The 16,534-nt window shown below is 39.2% G+C and overlaps 1 protein-coding gene across 1 annotated transcript; it reads right to left on the reverse strand.

The window, feature by feature from the left end:
* Positions 1-266: 266 nt before the first annotated feature.
* zgc:152968 (uncharacterized protein LOC564848 homolog) lies at positions 267-16,289 on the reverse strand. Its single transcript, XM_046862501.1, has 16 exons — positions 15,854-16,289; positions 11,707-13,535; positions 11,553-11,633; positions 10,748-10,949; positions 10,365-10,573; positions 10,071-10,211; positions 9,866-9,980; positions 9,679-9,750; positions 7,860-8,000; positions 7,310-7,423; positions 6,905-6,978; positions 5,079-5,177; positions 4,863-4,978; positions 4,642-4,780; positions 4,010-4,130; positions 267-929 (listed from the first exon to the last, which is right to left on the reverse strand). The coding sequence occupies exons 1-16, from the start codon at positions 15,996-15,998 to the stop codon at positions 838-840; spliced, it is 3,690 nt and encodes a 1,229-aa protein (XP_046718457.1). The 5' UTR covers positions 15,999-16,289; the 3' UTR covers positions 267-837.
* Between the last annotated feature and the right edge of the window lie 245 nt (positions 16,290-16,534).

Raw genomic sequence — 16,534 nt, forward strand, 5'->3', positions numbered from 1 at the left:
CTAGCTAATTAGCTAATCACAGCCACGTTAGCATCTTTCCATAACCCTAATCAATGTTCATTTATTTGCAGATTAAGTCTAGCTAATTGAAAGCACATTTAAAGAAAGGTAATCAATGGTATTAGGTGGAGCCATGACTGGGTCAGATACTAAAAGAAATTTAAGCAGATCATCTAATTAGTTGATCAGCCAATTAGCTAACAATGTTGCACAGCTGCAAACATGGCAGCACTGATCATATTTGAAAGAACTCACACAACACCGAATCATTGCAGTGCTTTTACTTTTTCACATATATAATCCGAGTGCAAAAAAAATACTTTTTTCTTCCCATAGTGCAATCGTGAATCAGTTTATTTTATAAACACTGTGTTTGACACACAAAAAAAAAAATTATGCAAAATTGTACTTTTGCTCATCACTGAAGTGGTGCACTTAATCCTACACCTTTTGTACCTTTAGTATTTCCAAGTAAAAAGATAAATTGTTATGCTTAAAGGTTAATTGCAGTCGAATTATGTACTCCAAGTCACCTTATATCATTTAAAGGTACGCTAATGTGTTTGTCAGCTGGAAATAAACAGTACACACAATAGGACTACCACCCCAGCGTTAAAAAGACACCCCGTTCCCTTAAAGTGAATAATCAGCAAAACAAAAAGGTGTAAAAAAATTAGATGCAGGAGGAAACAAGTCATTATTTCTATTCCAGAAACCCTAATATAGACAGGTGAAGATCTTTATAATAAAGCAAATGTTTCAAGTGCAATGTTTTTTTGTTTTCTTTTTACAAATATACAGCAGTTAAGGCAACGAGGAGCTTGATCATCATCTTCTTCACCATCTCTTCCCTTTAGCATCTTCTTTCACCTTCCACAGCATGAGCTCCATGCACGCCGTCGCATCCTCCTGGGTGTCATGTCCCTCCACTGTGAGACACGAAGGACAAACACTGAAATAACACGCACCGAAATTGGAGACATAAGCCTTCTGTTTAGTCCCTACTTCCCAAGATTACACAATCAAGTACAGACTGTAATTCTGGCTCATTCCGCAGACTATACACCATTACACACCAGACCATTGTACAGACTGCACAATAACTGTGCAAATAAGAGGGTAATTTCAGTTCAGGAGCCTGCTCCAAAATTTAATTTTAAATCTCTACGGCAGATATCCAAAGGAAAAGAAGAGTCTTTGCAAATCTGTAGTGGTGGAAAGAGAAATACATTTCGGTTACACATGCATTAGATCACCACATGTAAGAAACATACCGCTATAAATGTTATTTTATTTTCCAAAATACAATTTGGAACAGTGGAATCCAGTGAAAAGTTTTATTAGCTAGCCTATAAATGCAAAACCCTACTAAACAATAAAATTGATTATCAAGTATTACGCCATTTTATTTTATATATATATAATTTTTTTTAAATTAATTTATTTATTTAGCAGGGTTGCAATTTTTTATTTCTTTATTTTTTTGTCTGTGGATTCGGATTTGGGAGCAACATGAAGCAGGGTTACTGTTCCCAACCTGAAGCAACAGCACACACCATGATGTTCTGTTCCACTTCTACAATCACCATTTCATTGGCATATGATGATTTTTATATTTCTTAATGAACAGATCATCATTCTATTTAACTGTTCATCTACTATACACATAATGCTAAACAAATTTACTTTGCCACTTGTCTCATTGTTACACAACTATAGAACCGGATTAAGAACACTTTTAATGTTTCATCAGAATAAATACTGTAAGGGGCAATATGGGGGTACAGTAAAACCCCGTTGGACGAGCATAATTCCCCGTAGGTCCATTTGCTCGTACGTTCAAACTCATTTTCCCCATAAGAATTAATGTAAAAGCGATTTAATCTGTTCCAATTCCTCACTCGATCGCTTATTTCTGCACTTAAAAAGTATTTGTAGCCTATTCTAACAAATAAATACACCGCTAATTACTGTATGGTAATCATCATATAACCCTAACCCCATGTGGTAGTGGTTGATTGCGAGTGTGAGACGCACAGGGCTACACCACGCTCGTACTTTTTTACTATTTCCTTCTTGGTTTCAATGGTAATTCTATTTTCATAGCACCATCACTGATTTTCTTGAGACATTTTTCAAGATTTCTAGTGAAATAAAAATATAACACTAAAAAAAGTTACGTTTTTGCTGCACTGAACAACAAGAGCGGCCCGAGATCAACTAAGTGACTGATGCTACCCTCTGCTGAAGCGTAGGTTTGCTCGTGCCTTTAAAATTTGCTCGAAAAATAGGGTAAAATTTGGCGAGCAAGGTCGCTCGTATCTTCGTTTGCTTGTACTTTTGGTTGCTGGTACAATAGGGTTTTACTGTACTGCAAGAACAGGGTTAGGTACATGCGCCTTACATTGTGTTCCATTTTATCTCCAGCCTCTTTTTGTTCTCTTTTTTAAATTAAGACCAAAAAAATGTACCAACGATATCGAGTTTTTTGTTAACGACACTCATAAGTCACTTTACAAGACTTTGTGAAATATCCTGTAAATTAACTGTTACTGTGAGAAAAATGTAAACAAAAATATAATAATAATTAGTAGGGATGCACCGAATATTCAGCCACCGAAAATTTTCGGCCGAAAATGGCCCAAAAGTGCATTTTCGGTTTTCGGCCGAAAGACTTTGTTCACCGAAAAAACACGGCCGAAACAGTTTGTTGTGATGACGCAAACAGAAACCGCGGCCCGCACGTGCATGTCTAAAACAACATGTCCGCGGTGTGGACGTATTTCAGTATATCTGAGAAAGACCCACGGATAGCGATTTGCAAAACATGTAATGCCGGAATTTCGTCTGCAAAGACTTTCTCCACGTCGGGTTTAATTTATCAGCTGAAATCCAAACATTCCGATCGCTATGCTGAATATGAGAGAAACACGGCACAGAAAAGCAAAACCCCTCCGAGCACGCGGACGTTTTTGAAAAGGCAGGAAGTTTCCCAGTGATAGTGTTGTATTGTATCTTTAAGCAGTTGCACTTGTTCTGAATGCACTTTGTTTTATGAAAGAACATATTTAATTTTACAACCTTTCAGCAGGCCAGAGGGCCTGTACATTATTATTTAATGTACACATGAGTGCATTTACGTTAAACATTTAAGTTTAAATTTTAATTTATTTTATCTTGTGCATTGTTGCAATGTGCTATAAATAAATATTTTCATAATTTGTAATTGATTTATTCTTTGAAACTTTAATATTAATTTATGCAATTTAAATGCCTTGATTTTAGTAAGTTTAGTACACAGTCATAGACAAATGCAATGGTAATAATAATTGGCATCATTTCTTTCGGTGTTTCGGTTTTCGGCCTTGCTTTCCTCTTTTTCGGTTTCGGCCCAGAATTTTCATTTCGGCGCATCCCTAATAATTAGAGTTGGCATTAATGTTACTGGAAATACTTGACCAATCAGATCAAAGAATTTAACAGCAAGTGCTATAGTATAATAATTACATACACTAACATCTTCATGTATGTGCTCTGTATGTATATATGAATTATACCGCATGCAAGAGAAGCTAAATCAGAGTTTTTTATATTTATAGATGACAATATAGATATAATTGAGACCATTTGGGGGGAAATTATTCAGGAAAAACATCTGCATGTGGAATTTACCTATTTCATATGACTACAGTTCAGGGAATATTTTGAGATTGTCCTTGTGGGTGGTTTAGAATGGCTAATGGGATGCTTTTTCTGAAGGTTGAAATGGTCTGACAAAAGCACCATTAAGAGCACAAATCCAATGAACCGATAATCAGGTAAGCGATTGTACTACCTTTTCCATTTCCTGTTAAAAGAATTAACAAGTAAAGCCTGAGCATTACTAAGTGAAGATAACTGTACAATAATGAGAAGATTCCTCAGCAGCTCCCAGTGTGAGCCAACCTCACTCACACGGTTGATTAAAGATGGGTTTAACAGGGCAAATGATTCAATCAGCTAAACCTACCGCTCTCTTGGATTATCTTCCTCAGATACTCGGCTGTCAAGCTTCTGAGCTCTCTCTTATGTGGCAGACCCAAGCGATGGGGGAACACCATGGATGTGTCGACCACCGTGCTGTGGATAAACTTAAAAAAAAAAAAAAAAAAGAAGGAAAAAAAAGGTAGAAGAAGAGGAATTGCACAGTTCTTGCGAATGTGTTTTCTTTCTCCTCTTATTTTTTGAAGGCTAGAGGGCAGTGGCTTGAATAAATAACTTCAGTGTTTCAAGCTAGAAATGAAAATCTTGGGTCTTGCTAGAGAACAAAGAGCATAAAGAAGAACAAGAAGCTCTCAAAATAAGTCTACGACAAAGTTTTGGAAAAAAATAATCATGGTTTGGTGCCAAACATGAAACATCTTGCAGAACATCACTACATTCTTTAAATATCAGGATGTTGGAGAAGCAAGCACTTGGGGTGTGATTACTTATACCCTAAATGCATTGAACATCCATTAGCAGATTTGATTTTAATGCTATCAAATGCAGTATGTCCAGATATTTAGCCCAAGCTCCAAACAGCTTATGTTCTTGAAGTTTAGAAAGAATTATCTTTTTTTTTAATCTGCTAAAATTAATGAGAACGACAAAATCACTCACTTTCAGAGCACAGAGATCATTTTCCAAACCATGCCCAACCAAAATGGTTTTCTCACTGATGAAGCTCAAAAGCACAGCTTGCACATCTTGCAAAGAGGAACTGCTCTTCCTAACATCCTCTTCACTGACTCCTGAAAACCTGAGCAAGATGAAGACCATGTCATCCCTCTTGCTGATTATGGTACTTCCAGTCACTTCAGTGATCATCACCTCGAGTATACCTGGTGTTATAGTCAATGACCTCATTGACGGGCTTAACAAAGGTGTCGTAGATGACGTGCAGGCTGCTGTTCACCACCGTGACTCTCACCAGCTCCAAACCCTGAGTGGTATAACACTGAAAAAATGGGAATTAGACCCATCAGAATTTTTTCATGCTTCTGGTAAATCAATAATGTAGCATGCACAATATATTGTGGTTATATTCATATCTTTACCATTTCCGTATCAATAGCATAAATCCCAGGACAGCCTGTATGAGTCTGAGGGAGGCTTCTTACAAAGCCTTGGAGACTCACTGCATCATGGACATGGAGCTACAAAGGGCACAGTATACATCCATTAGGCATAACATTATACACACTGAACAGGCATAACATTATGACCATCTGCCCAATATTGCGTTGGTCCCCCTTTTGCTGCCAAAACAGTCGTGACCCGTCGAGCATAACAGCATTAACTTTTTTAGCAATTTGGGCTACAGGAGCTCGTCTGTTGGATCAGACTACAGCCTTCACTCCCAACGTGCATTAATGAGCCTCAGCCGCCCATTACCCTGTCGCTGGTTCACCACGGTTCCTTCCTTGGAGCACTTTTGATAGCTACTGTCCGCTGCAGACCAGGAACATCCCACAAGAGCTGCAGTTTTGGAGATTTTGCACATTTGCACTTCGACATTTAGGAGAAAATGCTCACTTGCTGCCTTATTCATCACACCCACTAACAGGTGCCATGCTGAAGAAACAATCAAATGTTATTCACTTCACATATTAGTAGTCAAAGTTATGCCTGCTCAGTGTAGTTTAGTTTATATTATAATTACACACTTGGCATTCAACTCGAATCAGTTTAACTTGTATAATGACCAACAATGGACATCACAAAGCAGCTTTACCAAAATAAAGAAATTGAGAACATGCATTTTAAACAAATAAATGCATCACTAATGAAAAAAAACAGAGGTAACAGTAACAAAGAAAAACCCAGAGACACTATAAAGAAAACACTAAATAACCAGAGTAAAAATGGAACCAATCCTCATCTGGGTGACACCAGATAGTGGAATTGAAAATAAATCCTTTTATAATTGTATACTCTATGGTCAAAAAGTGCAATTGTATAACCAGTAAAGTAACGAAAGTGTCACCATGAAGCTGCTTTGTTAAACTTTAAAATCAACTGTTTACTGAAGGTTTGAGTACAACACCATTTGTAACGGTTGTAGATCCTGTTCATTTTAATTCCAAAGCCATCTCTTATGAATTATAAGTGTTAGCATCCACAGTAAGCTCATGTTCAGTGGTTGTTAAACAGTTTGGAAACACTGGTTTTTCTGAGACAAATGCTGAGACAGATGTTTAACTTTATCTAGATTAAAAATTCCTTCCTTAGCATGAAAAAGAGCTTCACACACTCCGGTCGTGAGTCATGTAGACAGTTAGTTTATCCAAACATTCAGCAGAAATACTTTGCCGTGCCTCTTGTTAAACTTGCCAAAAGGTGTACACTATTTAGAGAAAATGTACAAAGCTCCAAAGAAGAGTAGTATTATGTTGTTCTGTGAATCAAACACCCTTAACTTTAAAAGCCAGACCACTAGTTGTCACCAGAGAATAAACTTTCTTTCGGCTTCTCCCGTTAGGGGTCGCCACAGCGGATCATCCGCATGTTTGATTTGGCACGTTTTTACGCTGGATGCCCTTCCCAACGCAACCCTCCCCATTTATCCGGGCTTGGGACCGGCACTAAGAGTGCACTGGCTTGTGCAATCCTAATGGCTGGGGTTGGTCACCAGGGAATGTGTGTCAATAATTGAGGCTACAAGGTTGCTAATTGCAAAACATTTGATGTACAGAATGAAGCTCATCTGGTTTACTCACCACAAACTTAAAAATCATACCCATCTTGAACCAAGTTATATTTTTTGCTTTAAGGCTGTTTTCTAGCATCTGGTCCACATGGTCAGTGAGATTTGCAATCTGTGAAGCTTTTGTCCCACTAAGTGTACACTGACTTCAGGCTTTTGAGACCGAGAGTAGTGTACCTTGAAGACTTGGCACCCAGGTGAACCGACTGCGTTCTCACAGCAGCTATAGCGTGTCTCCACTCCTCCCGGCACTGCGAGAAACAACAAATGGTAACACTTATGTACTAACACACTTCTGTTTTCTTGACCAGAGGTTTGGGGAGCTGTTTAAGGTAAGTCTATGAAGAAAAGTTGCTATTTATATCTTCAGATCCAGAGCAACATGACTGATTGAAGTTCAGATGATGGTGTTGGAGCGACCAGGCCACAACATTTTTAACATTGAGGTGTGTTTGGATTTGTTGGAGTAATAAAAAAAAAAAAAAAAAAGCAATTGTGTCCCTAGAGATTTGCCAGGCAGTATTGATGTATATAAATGTATGTTGTGCAGGTAGTTTTTTTTACATAATTCAACCTTCTCACCTCTGTTTTCCATGACTTTCCCATAATGATAGTTGCACTCTTCTTTGCGTGTGTGTTTTCCTGTCTGGCCAATGGAGAAAGAAGTTCCACAGCGGCAGCAGATTCTCCTGGAAACTGAGCACATCGGTCATCCAACATTTCACACTGCACGTATTTGTTGTGCGTTTACTCCAAAAGGCTTTCCAACAGCATTCATAATATAAATAAATAAATACACCAATTGCTCAACAAGGCACATTTCAGTCTCTGGAGAGAGACACAGCAATGTGGAGTTTTTGCTATTCTAGTAGGCCTGATCCAAATCTTCAGCAGTGTGTGAATATCAAATCCAGATGTGATCAGAAGTCCGGTCACAAACACTTTTAAGCTTAAATACTAATAGGTTTTTGGATATAACCACTACTGCAGGAAGCACAGAACCCTTCATTCTCCAAAGTCTTCTTGTGGAACACCTTGCTTGATTTATCTACATGAGATTATTACCTGACGTTCAACTAAATCTTAAGATTTTTTTTGACTCTTTCCAATGTATTCCATTACGAGAACCTACCATCAGTGCTGACCTTTTTGCTGTCGCCATACTGAATGGCAAACCCAGGTTTTTCAGGGTGTTTGCGAGGATAGTTATTTTCCCTCAACATGGCCTTGGTTAGAATATGCTCCTTCAGCTGATCGTAGAGTGTGGTGTCACCTAGTGTTGAGAAGAATTGTGGATAATAGACAATATTAAGCAACATCAACTTATCCCATTTCACATGACTACTTCTGGCATGTACTTGAATATTACAATATTATTCAGAATGAACAGATCATGTGACCTAAGTAGACACAAATACAGATCAAATAGGAAGAGCACATTTTGTTGCTTTTTTTCCTTATATAGTAGTATGTTTGGCAGAAATATTGATTTTGTTTTTGCACATTTGTAAATGCAATCACGCAAGAAGGTTTTCTGAATGAGAATTTTATGTTACTAAACAGTCTCATATGAAGATTGTGGGACAAATACGGACAATTACAGACCATTAACAAATGATTCATTAACAGCCTTCGACCATTCATCCTTAGTAACTGCCTGGTCAGGGTCATGCTGGTCTGAATTAGGTTTTATGCAAACCTATATTTTGGGAAATAGAACTAACTAAACTAAAAAATTTTTTAAAATATATTAAATTAAATAATCAAATAACTGCATACGTAGGAAATAAAGTATATCTGACTACCGACATCAAAATATTCATTATATTTGAATACAGATACATAGCACTGAATATGATTGTGTAATATTGGTCTAGTTATAAATTGTGCCAAAAGTCATGTTTTTAAACATGTGTATAACATTGACAAATTCAGAGCGAAAGTAGTTGATTAGACCCACGTTTTGAATACTTGAAATAGCAAGTATAGTAAGAGATTCAGCTGCAATAATTATATTTTTCACATTTACGGCATTTTGGCAGACGCCCTTATCCAGAGCGACTTACAACTGAGCAGGGCGGGTTAAGGGCCTTACTCAAGGGCCCAGCAGTGGCAGCTTGGTGGTGGTGGGATTTGAACTTGTGACCTTCCAAACCCAAGTCCAATGCCTTAACCACTTGGCTACTACCGCCCCTCGGTAAATAGCGTACAGCTGATTTGACTTGATAGCTTCTTCACAAAAATCAAACGGTAGCTCAATAGATAAGATTGTGGACTTCTGATCAGAAGCTTATGAATACAAATCCCAGCACCACCAAGCAGGGACCTTGCTCAGGGCCCTTGTTCAGCTTTATAACGGAGAACCAAGTCGCTCAGTAGAAGGATGTTTGCCAAGTGCCATGAATGTAGATGTATTCCAAAGAAAAGTAAGCACTGAAAAGCTTTATTGCCATTTAAATTGCATTTACATTTATGGTTTTCGGCAGATGCCCTTATACAGAGCGACTTGAAATCATTAGGAGAGGATTAGGGCCTTATATTAAGGGCCCAGCAGTGGTAGCTTTGGTGGTGGTAGGATTTGAACTTGTGGCCTTCCAATCCAAAGTCCATTCAGTTAGAAAACCTATGCTCATATAAAGATAAGCACTCATTACAACACAAGTCTAGATGAATCACTTAGTACCCACATAATTGGCACGTGAACTGAATATGGTGTCTTATTATCGATCAGTTGTATTACTGTTTTTTTTGTCAGTTTAAGTAGAGTCGTCCAAATGCAAACTAATCCGGTACACCATCTCTCTCTCCTGCCCATACAGAGCACTAAGTGTATTCCCTAAAGGACGGCCCACTAAGCATTTATACATAATGAATCGGATAAAATTGATATTAATACCAGCAGGATGGACACTTTAATGTGACCCTGAAATAAAAGCTAATGGCACTCTTACCATTTTGCAGGAGTGCTCGAGTATTGAGTGGCACATTTCCTCTAGACGCTTGTGCGTCGCTTTCGCTGGAAACTGGACAGTGAAAACAGAGCCAGTAACAATGCATGAGATTAGCATATTCCATGTAAGGTTATCTAAAACATTATGGGTAAATTGCTGTTAAGAAGCATCCATCACATTTGCATACATTTGGCCGGAGCTGCATTTTGATTTTTAAGCCTCTTGAGTGCATTCACTGCTATGCTTAGATACTTCAGTTTATTGATGCTGCGATCAAACACTGTCTTCTCTTCCGCTAGTGCCTGCAATAAAACAAGGTGCAAAAGGAGAATTGATAAACCATAACGTACTACGAAAAAGATATTTATCCAATTTCCATTTTGTGTGCAAACCTTCTCAAAGGCATCCTGCACAGTGGCAGAGGTTTTCAGGAACTCCTCCACGAACAGGTTGACATACCGCTGCCGTACGTCGTGAGGAACCTTTACGCCGATGTCTGCACGTCCTTTCACTTTTCGCTTGGTGGGAATTGGCTGTTTTTGAGGAATCGAACAGAATGGGACGGGTTTCAATGGTTCCGATGCTTGCTATATTTTACGGTTGTGCAATTTATAGAAAAAATTTAATATCTACAAGAGAAGCTTCACAGAGAAGGACAAGAGCCTTTTTCAAGAAGTCTTACCGACCTTGGCAGGTGTGTAGTTGGCTGGTTGTGCAGGCTGTGCAGGTTGTATAGGCTGCTGGATTGGAGGTGGCTGATGGACTGGATATGCTACAGGCATTGCAGCAGCAGGAATTAGTGTAACTGGTAAAGCACAACTCCCCTCAGGAACAATCAGGTGCAGGTTTGGCCCAATTCGCAAGGTTGTTCCAGCGGGGAGGATGTTCACGCAGGCTAGAAATGATAATTAATTGTTTTATAATTACATTTTAAATTTTGACATTTAACTCTTACAAGAAACACAAGTTCATTGTTTAAACAAGGTACTATGGTAGCAAACAAGTGCAATACATTTTGCAAGGTTAGCGCCGTCCAAGGCTGGGTGTGGACTCTAATGAGATTACTCACTGTTTGGCACAGCTGCTGGATGAATAACAGTAGGTGCGAGGACTCGCTTGGGTGCATTGGCCGTTATAAAGGATTGGCACCCCTTCACTGCTGCCGTAAGAGATGTTGCCCTTTTCTGGCACTGCTGACTCCGGCTGGGTACGGACTGCTGAGAGCCCCCATCCCTAAGGGGTACAAGAACCTGTGCTTTGCTTTTACTGACCTGTTGAATAGTCAAGATAGGAAACACCAAATATAAAGCATAAAATACATTATACACCGATCAGGCATAACATTAGGACCACCTGCCTAATATTGTCTTGGGGGCCCCTTGCTGCCAAAACAGTCATGACCCGTCGAGTATGAACCGCATTAACTTCAGCAATCTAAAGTATGGTAGCTCGTCTGTTGGATCAGACCACACGGGCAAATTGATTGATTGCTTCTGTGGAAAGGTATCTTTTATACAGGTAACGAGCTGAGACGAGCTTGTTTTGTTGTTATTCTGTCCCTCACCATTCAAATAAACCTACCATTAAAAGTATAGACTGATTATTTCTTTGTCAGTGTGCAAATGTACAAAATCAGCAGGGGATCAAAATAATTTTCCCCCCTCACTGTAGGGTTAGGAAAGGGATTAGGGAACAGATGCTCCAAAGAAAGACTCCTGGCTTTATTTGGCAATAGCAGACTGTGGTCCTTCACATGACTAAAAATAATATTGACCAACTAGGTTTAAGAACATAAGGCAATTTGCATCAACAATAGTTTACAAAGTAATGTTTTCTAATAATTGCTGTGCAAATTAAGCAAAACCCATTCTTACCTCAAACCTTGCTACATGGGCTACTCTCTTTTTCTGAGCCAAAGCTGGCTTGACAGCCTCAGCCATCTTTGAGACTTCCTCCTGCAAAATAAGTACATTGATAAATTTCCTCCTTCCTGGTTCAAGCCAACCCATTGTACACCCATCCACTTACTGGCATGTCACCTTGAACGATGGGATCTTCACCCTGGTTGGCTTCCATAAAGATTCTGTAGCACTCTTCCATTGGATCGCTTTCAGACAGGTCAAGGTCTGAATAATTGAGCCCGTCTGAAGAACTAGAGTCGACCGTTATCCTCTCATCTGTTCCACTCAACAGAGAAGGTTGTTTCTGTAGGTTCTGACCCCCATTCAAATCCATAGGTGTAGCGGCTGGGTTTAAATCGGCTCGCGTAGAAGGAACTTCTATGACATTAGATCTAGAAATTAACATGGGTACCGACTGAGCAACAGGTTCGGTTTGGGTTTCATGTGCAAATGGAAAATTTGTTTCACCAAACATTGGAATGTTCTGGAAAGACCCATGATCATTAGATATGGCTGAGGAAGAGGAAGTGTTGGGCAGGAAGTCCTGAAATTCTGATATCTTTTGTGGGATTTCTGACGAGTGTCTAAGGTTCGAGGTGTCCACTTTTTTAATGTGACCCAGGACCCCGTTGTTTGGTTGTACCACAAGTTCTGCTCTTATTTGTTGCTTGTGTGTAACATGCTGCATAGGGTTATCTCCATGCATCCTCGAAGAACAGGGAGAAGAATGGGTCGAGTCAGCGAGGATAGAATCCACATCTTGAAGGCAAGCAATGCTTTCACTTTCACGCCTCAGGTGGTCCAGGCAAATGGAAATATCGTCCAGAACAGTTTCAATATTTTGTGCTTTCTCCTCATAAACACCAGCATCTTCTGGTGTCGATTTTTCCAACTGACGAACCGGTGAAAAACCTGACACTGGAACGGACTTTGCATTTTCTTGCAATTCTGAAAAACCTTCAATTGCATTGTTTATGATCTCCTCCTTAGATTTGTTATTCTTGCCAGCAGCCAAGTTTTGTTTCGAGCTCCTATAAAGCACTTGATTATTTTCTAGAGGTGAGGCATCAATCTCCATCATCCTGTCCGATGATTCAGGTTCTTCTTTAACCATCCTGGGATGAACTGAAGGTTTCTGTTCTTCATCAGTAGGTATACTTCTGACAGCAAGGGTTGTTTCAGAAGGCATTTTTACCTTTTGAAGAACAGGGTGTTTTCGTTTTACCAAATCAGTCTCCTCGAACGAGGATTGTGAGGACTCCTGTTGTTCAGCGAGATCAGTCAAGGTCTTTTTTGCCTGCCTAATCTTTTCTTCTTTCTTTTCTAGAGGTGGCATCTCCGTGTCAGGATGAGACTTTTCTAAAGATTTCCTGGTTATCTTGATAAAATGTTCATTGTCTTTGGCTGAACTTTGCAACTGGGATCTCTTGTTACAGTCATTTTCCAAAGGTGGAATGTCAATGACCAGCTCCCCCTCCTCATCAGAATCCTCCAAATTATAAGAAGAAATGGGAACTGGATCTGAAGGCACACTCTTACCCTTTCTTTTCCCCCGTTGATCACGTACCACGTCATCTTTATTGGTCGACTTCGTTTTATCTGTTGAGCTGCCAGATCGCAGGTCAGCAGAAAAATTTGAACACGGGTCATATTCCAGATCAGTTTTCGGTTTGGTGCGATCGACGATGTATTTGCAAGCAGCGGCCTTTTTACATTTCAGCTGGTTTCCATTTTGGTCTTTAGACCGACATTTTCTGGTCACAAGATATTCTTCTGAGCTCGCACCAGCACTCTCAGCCTGCTCAGACTGGTAGCGAGACAGCTTTTTTTGTTCTTTCTCCACTTCATTTCTAACTGCTTCAATCTGTTTGTTGATCTGTTCCAGCTCTGTAAGACAACTGTGGCTCTGTTCCTGGTTGTGGAAGGTTCTGCTAACAGCATTATGACTGCCATGACCTAGGGCAAAGTTTTAAGTGATCATTTTAAAAAGAAGAAAATAAAACCATGCTGCAGTATAATAAGGTAAGCTTGTAAAACATCAGTCCAAGAACGCAGAACCTTTACCACATTATGTTCTCTCAAACTAATCAGTGTCTCAAAACATTTTTAAATTATTTAATTTAAAAAAGCAAAATACTACAATGTAACAAAGATTAAGATCTTGTGATCAAATGTCAATGTCATACTAAATTTTAAAGTATATTCCATTAAATATATAACATTATATAACTTTTTTGGTTCTACTTGAGTTTGTCTGTTTGTCCACTATTGCATACCACAAAATCTAGTGGAGCATCTTCCCAGAAGAGTGGAAGGAATTATAACAGGGACTTTAAAAAAATAAATAAATAAAAAGAACATTCCAATTTTATGGATATATACATATATAACACACGCACACTAAGGGTTCTCCAATTGATCGGTCGCCAATCGTAATCGGATGATAATCTCATTGGGAGGTTTGGTCGGCGGTCTCCAGGTCTCTACCAGAAGGGCCAATCAGATGACTCAATGATTGCAATGTTGACAAATATTTTACAAAATTTAGAAATATTTCTAAAAATGGCTTTATCAGTCTAACAATTTTGCTACAAGGTTTGTGAAAAAGACAATAAATTAGCAATCTGTAACGCGTGTACCAAGAAAATTAGACGAGGCGGGAAGCAACCGAAACACCGCCAACCTCAGACATTTGAAGTTTAGTCACGTTATGGAACTCAAGTGCGACTCATTCCGCTGTCGGTAACAGATGTTTCAACGACAGCAATCCAACTGCAAGGACAGTAAGAAGCAGAAAGAAATATGACAAAAATAATGGAATTCGTATTCCTTGATCATCAGCCGCGCTCTATTGTGGTAGATGACGGGGTCTGGCGACTCGTGCTACCTGGAGTCACGTTAAATCAATGGTTCTCAAAGTGTGGGGGCAAAAAGTGGGGAATAAAGACATGACAAGTGGGGCACAACGAGCAGCAGGATTTATATCCGTTTCTTTGTGTTGTTCTTTAATCTCCATTTATGATTTTCTCCAATAAGACTAAAGTTCATACACTCAAATTAATGCAAGTAAATGAAGTTGATGACTGATGTTATTAATCACAAAGCGTAAATAAATAGATAATATATGAATAGAATTCACCGCTAATATATACACACATACATACAGCATCTCACAAAAGTGCATTTCAAAAGCAACTATTTTAGTATATTTTCTCAAGGTGCAATACTATGGAAATGAAACTTGGATATATTTTAGAGTAGTCAGTGTGCAGCTTGTAAATAACTCAACATACAGCCATTAATCTGTCTGAATAGCTGGCAACAAAAGTAAGTACACCCTAAGTGATAACAGCTGTATGTCGGTGTATCCGGGCAAAGCCACATGTCCGGTTCATCACGTTCATGTTTTTGTCTGCTTGACAGGACCATATGAAATGTGTGTGTCTTGTATTAGAGCCGTTAAAATGTGATGCTTTGAGTACAGTATTGTCCCTTGAGAATGGTTGAAATGTGAGGGGTGCATTTACTTATGAGATACTGTATGTGAATATACATACATGCACAAACTCATTCATGCTTATGTCAAGAACGTTCCGTCAGAAAATTACTTTTTCTGTATCGTTTAACCAAGGACAAATCCTCTGTATTATCCATCTGTATTATCTGAATAAAGATAAAAATAAGTGTAAATTTTGATTGCAAGTCCTAGAAATTTCTAACTTCTTTTTCTGGATTTTAAGGCATTTAAAGAGACTATAAGTTTATACTGGGCTAGCGTGGTTTCAGTATGTAGGTTCTAATGACACAAACTGGCCTTGCTTTGAGCAAACAACAATAAACAAACATCAGGGTTCTAGACAGAGGTGCAAAAATGGTGCTGCACGTGGGGTTGGGGAGGTATGTAGTGCATGTAGTGTATTTATTTTGGCATTTACCCCTCTTGTTTGGATGTGCAGTTGCACCACTGGTTCTACATATGACCACATGATTGAGAAGTGGGCGTGACAATTAGACATTGTTCAAGATGTTGTTCAAATGCCATCTTTCTCTCAATCCATAGAGAGAGATCTAGATAGATAGAGAGACAGAGATCTAGATTAGATATATAGAGATCTAGACAGATAGACAGAGAGATCTAGATAGATAGAGAGATAGATAGCGAGAGAGAGAGAGATCTAGAGAGCGAGAGAGAGATCCTGGATTTGGGTTCTTCCTTCCAGAAGTAAATCTCAAGTCTGCCGCTGATTTAGGACACGCCCACAAGTCAGACTTACCTTTCCCAGGTGCTGCGCGCGCCCCCGTCGCACACGTGCCGTCTCCTTGTTTGGTGTGTTTGTATGGACAGTAAGGTCGCTCACATCCGCCCCGAGAGAAGAGTGGACAGTCCGAGTCAGAGAACAGACCGGCGGAAGGAAACATCGGCGCTTTTCACCAGAGGACAGAGTGTGTGTGTATGCGCTGTCCTGAGTTTATTAGGCGTGAATCATGCCTGGAAGCCCAATACAGTCCGGTATCATTTAGTTTTAGGTACTAATAGTAAACTACTAGTTTCAGGACGGGGAACTCATTACACAGCCGTGTGGGAAGCTCGTAAGAACATACTGATCATGCACACCTTTCCACCCTACTGCTTCCGCTCCTTCCTCACCTTCCCGATTAATTACTTCACTTCCGGTGCGCACTCTAATGAGCTCGCAGTCACCTGCAGCCAATTACCCGCGCGCGTGCGCAGTGTGAATTTAATTCATGAAAAACTGCTACATAAATAAAATTAAATAAGTGATCGTGATTATTGTGTTGTGTAAAACAGTGTGATCTATCTATCTATCTATCTATCTATCTATCTATCTATCTATCTATCTATCTATCTATCTATTCATTGATCTATCTATCTATCTATCTATCTATCTATCTATCTATCTATCTATCTATCTATCTATCCATTGATCTATCTA

Source organism: Silurus meridionalis, chromosome 2, assembly GCF_014805685.1.
Source record: "Silurus meridionalis isolate SWU-2019-XX chromosome 2, ASM1480568v1, whole genome shotgun sequence".
NCBI classification, from domain to species: domain Eukaryota; kingdom Metazoa; phylum Chordata; class Actinopteri; order Siluriformes; family Siluridae; genus Silurus; species Silurus meridionalis.

Coding starts and splice junctions, on each gene's coding strand:
- zgc:152968 (XM_046862501.1), bottom strand. CDS start 15,998: ATGTTTCCTTCCGCCGGTCTGTTCTCTGACTCGGACTGTCCACTCTTC. Junction 7,424..7,859: donor CAAAAAGGTCAGCACTGATG/GTAGGTTCTCGT, acceptor CGATGTGCTCAG/TTTCCAGGAGAATCTGCTGC. Junction 4,131..4,641: donor ATGATCTCTGTGCTCTGAAA/GTGAGTGATTTT, acceptor TTTTTTTTTAAG/TTTATCCACAGCACGGTGGT.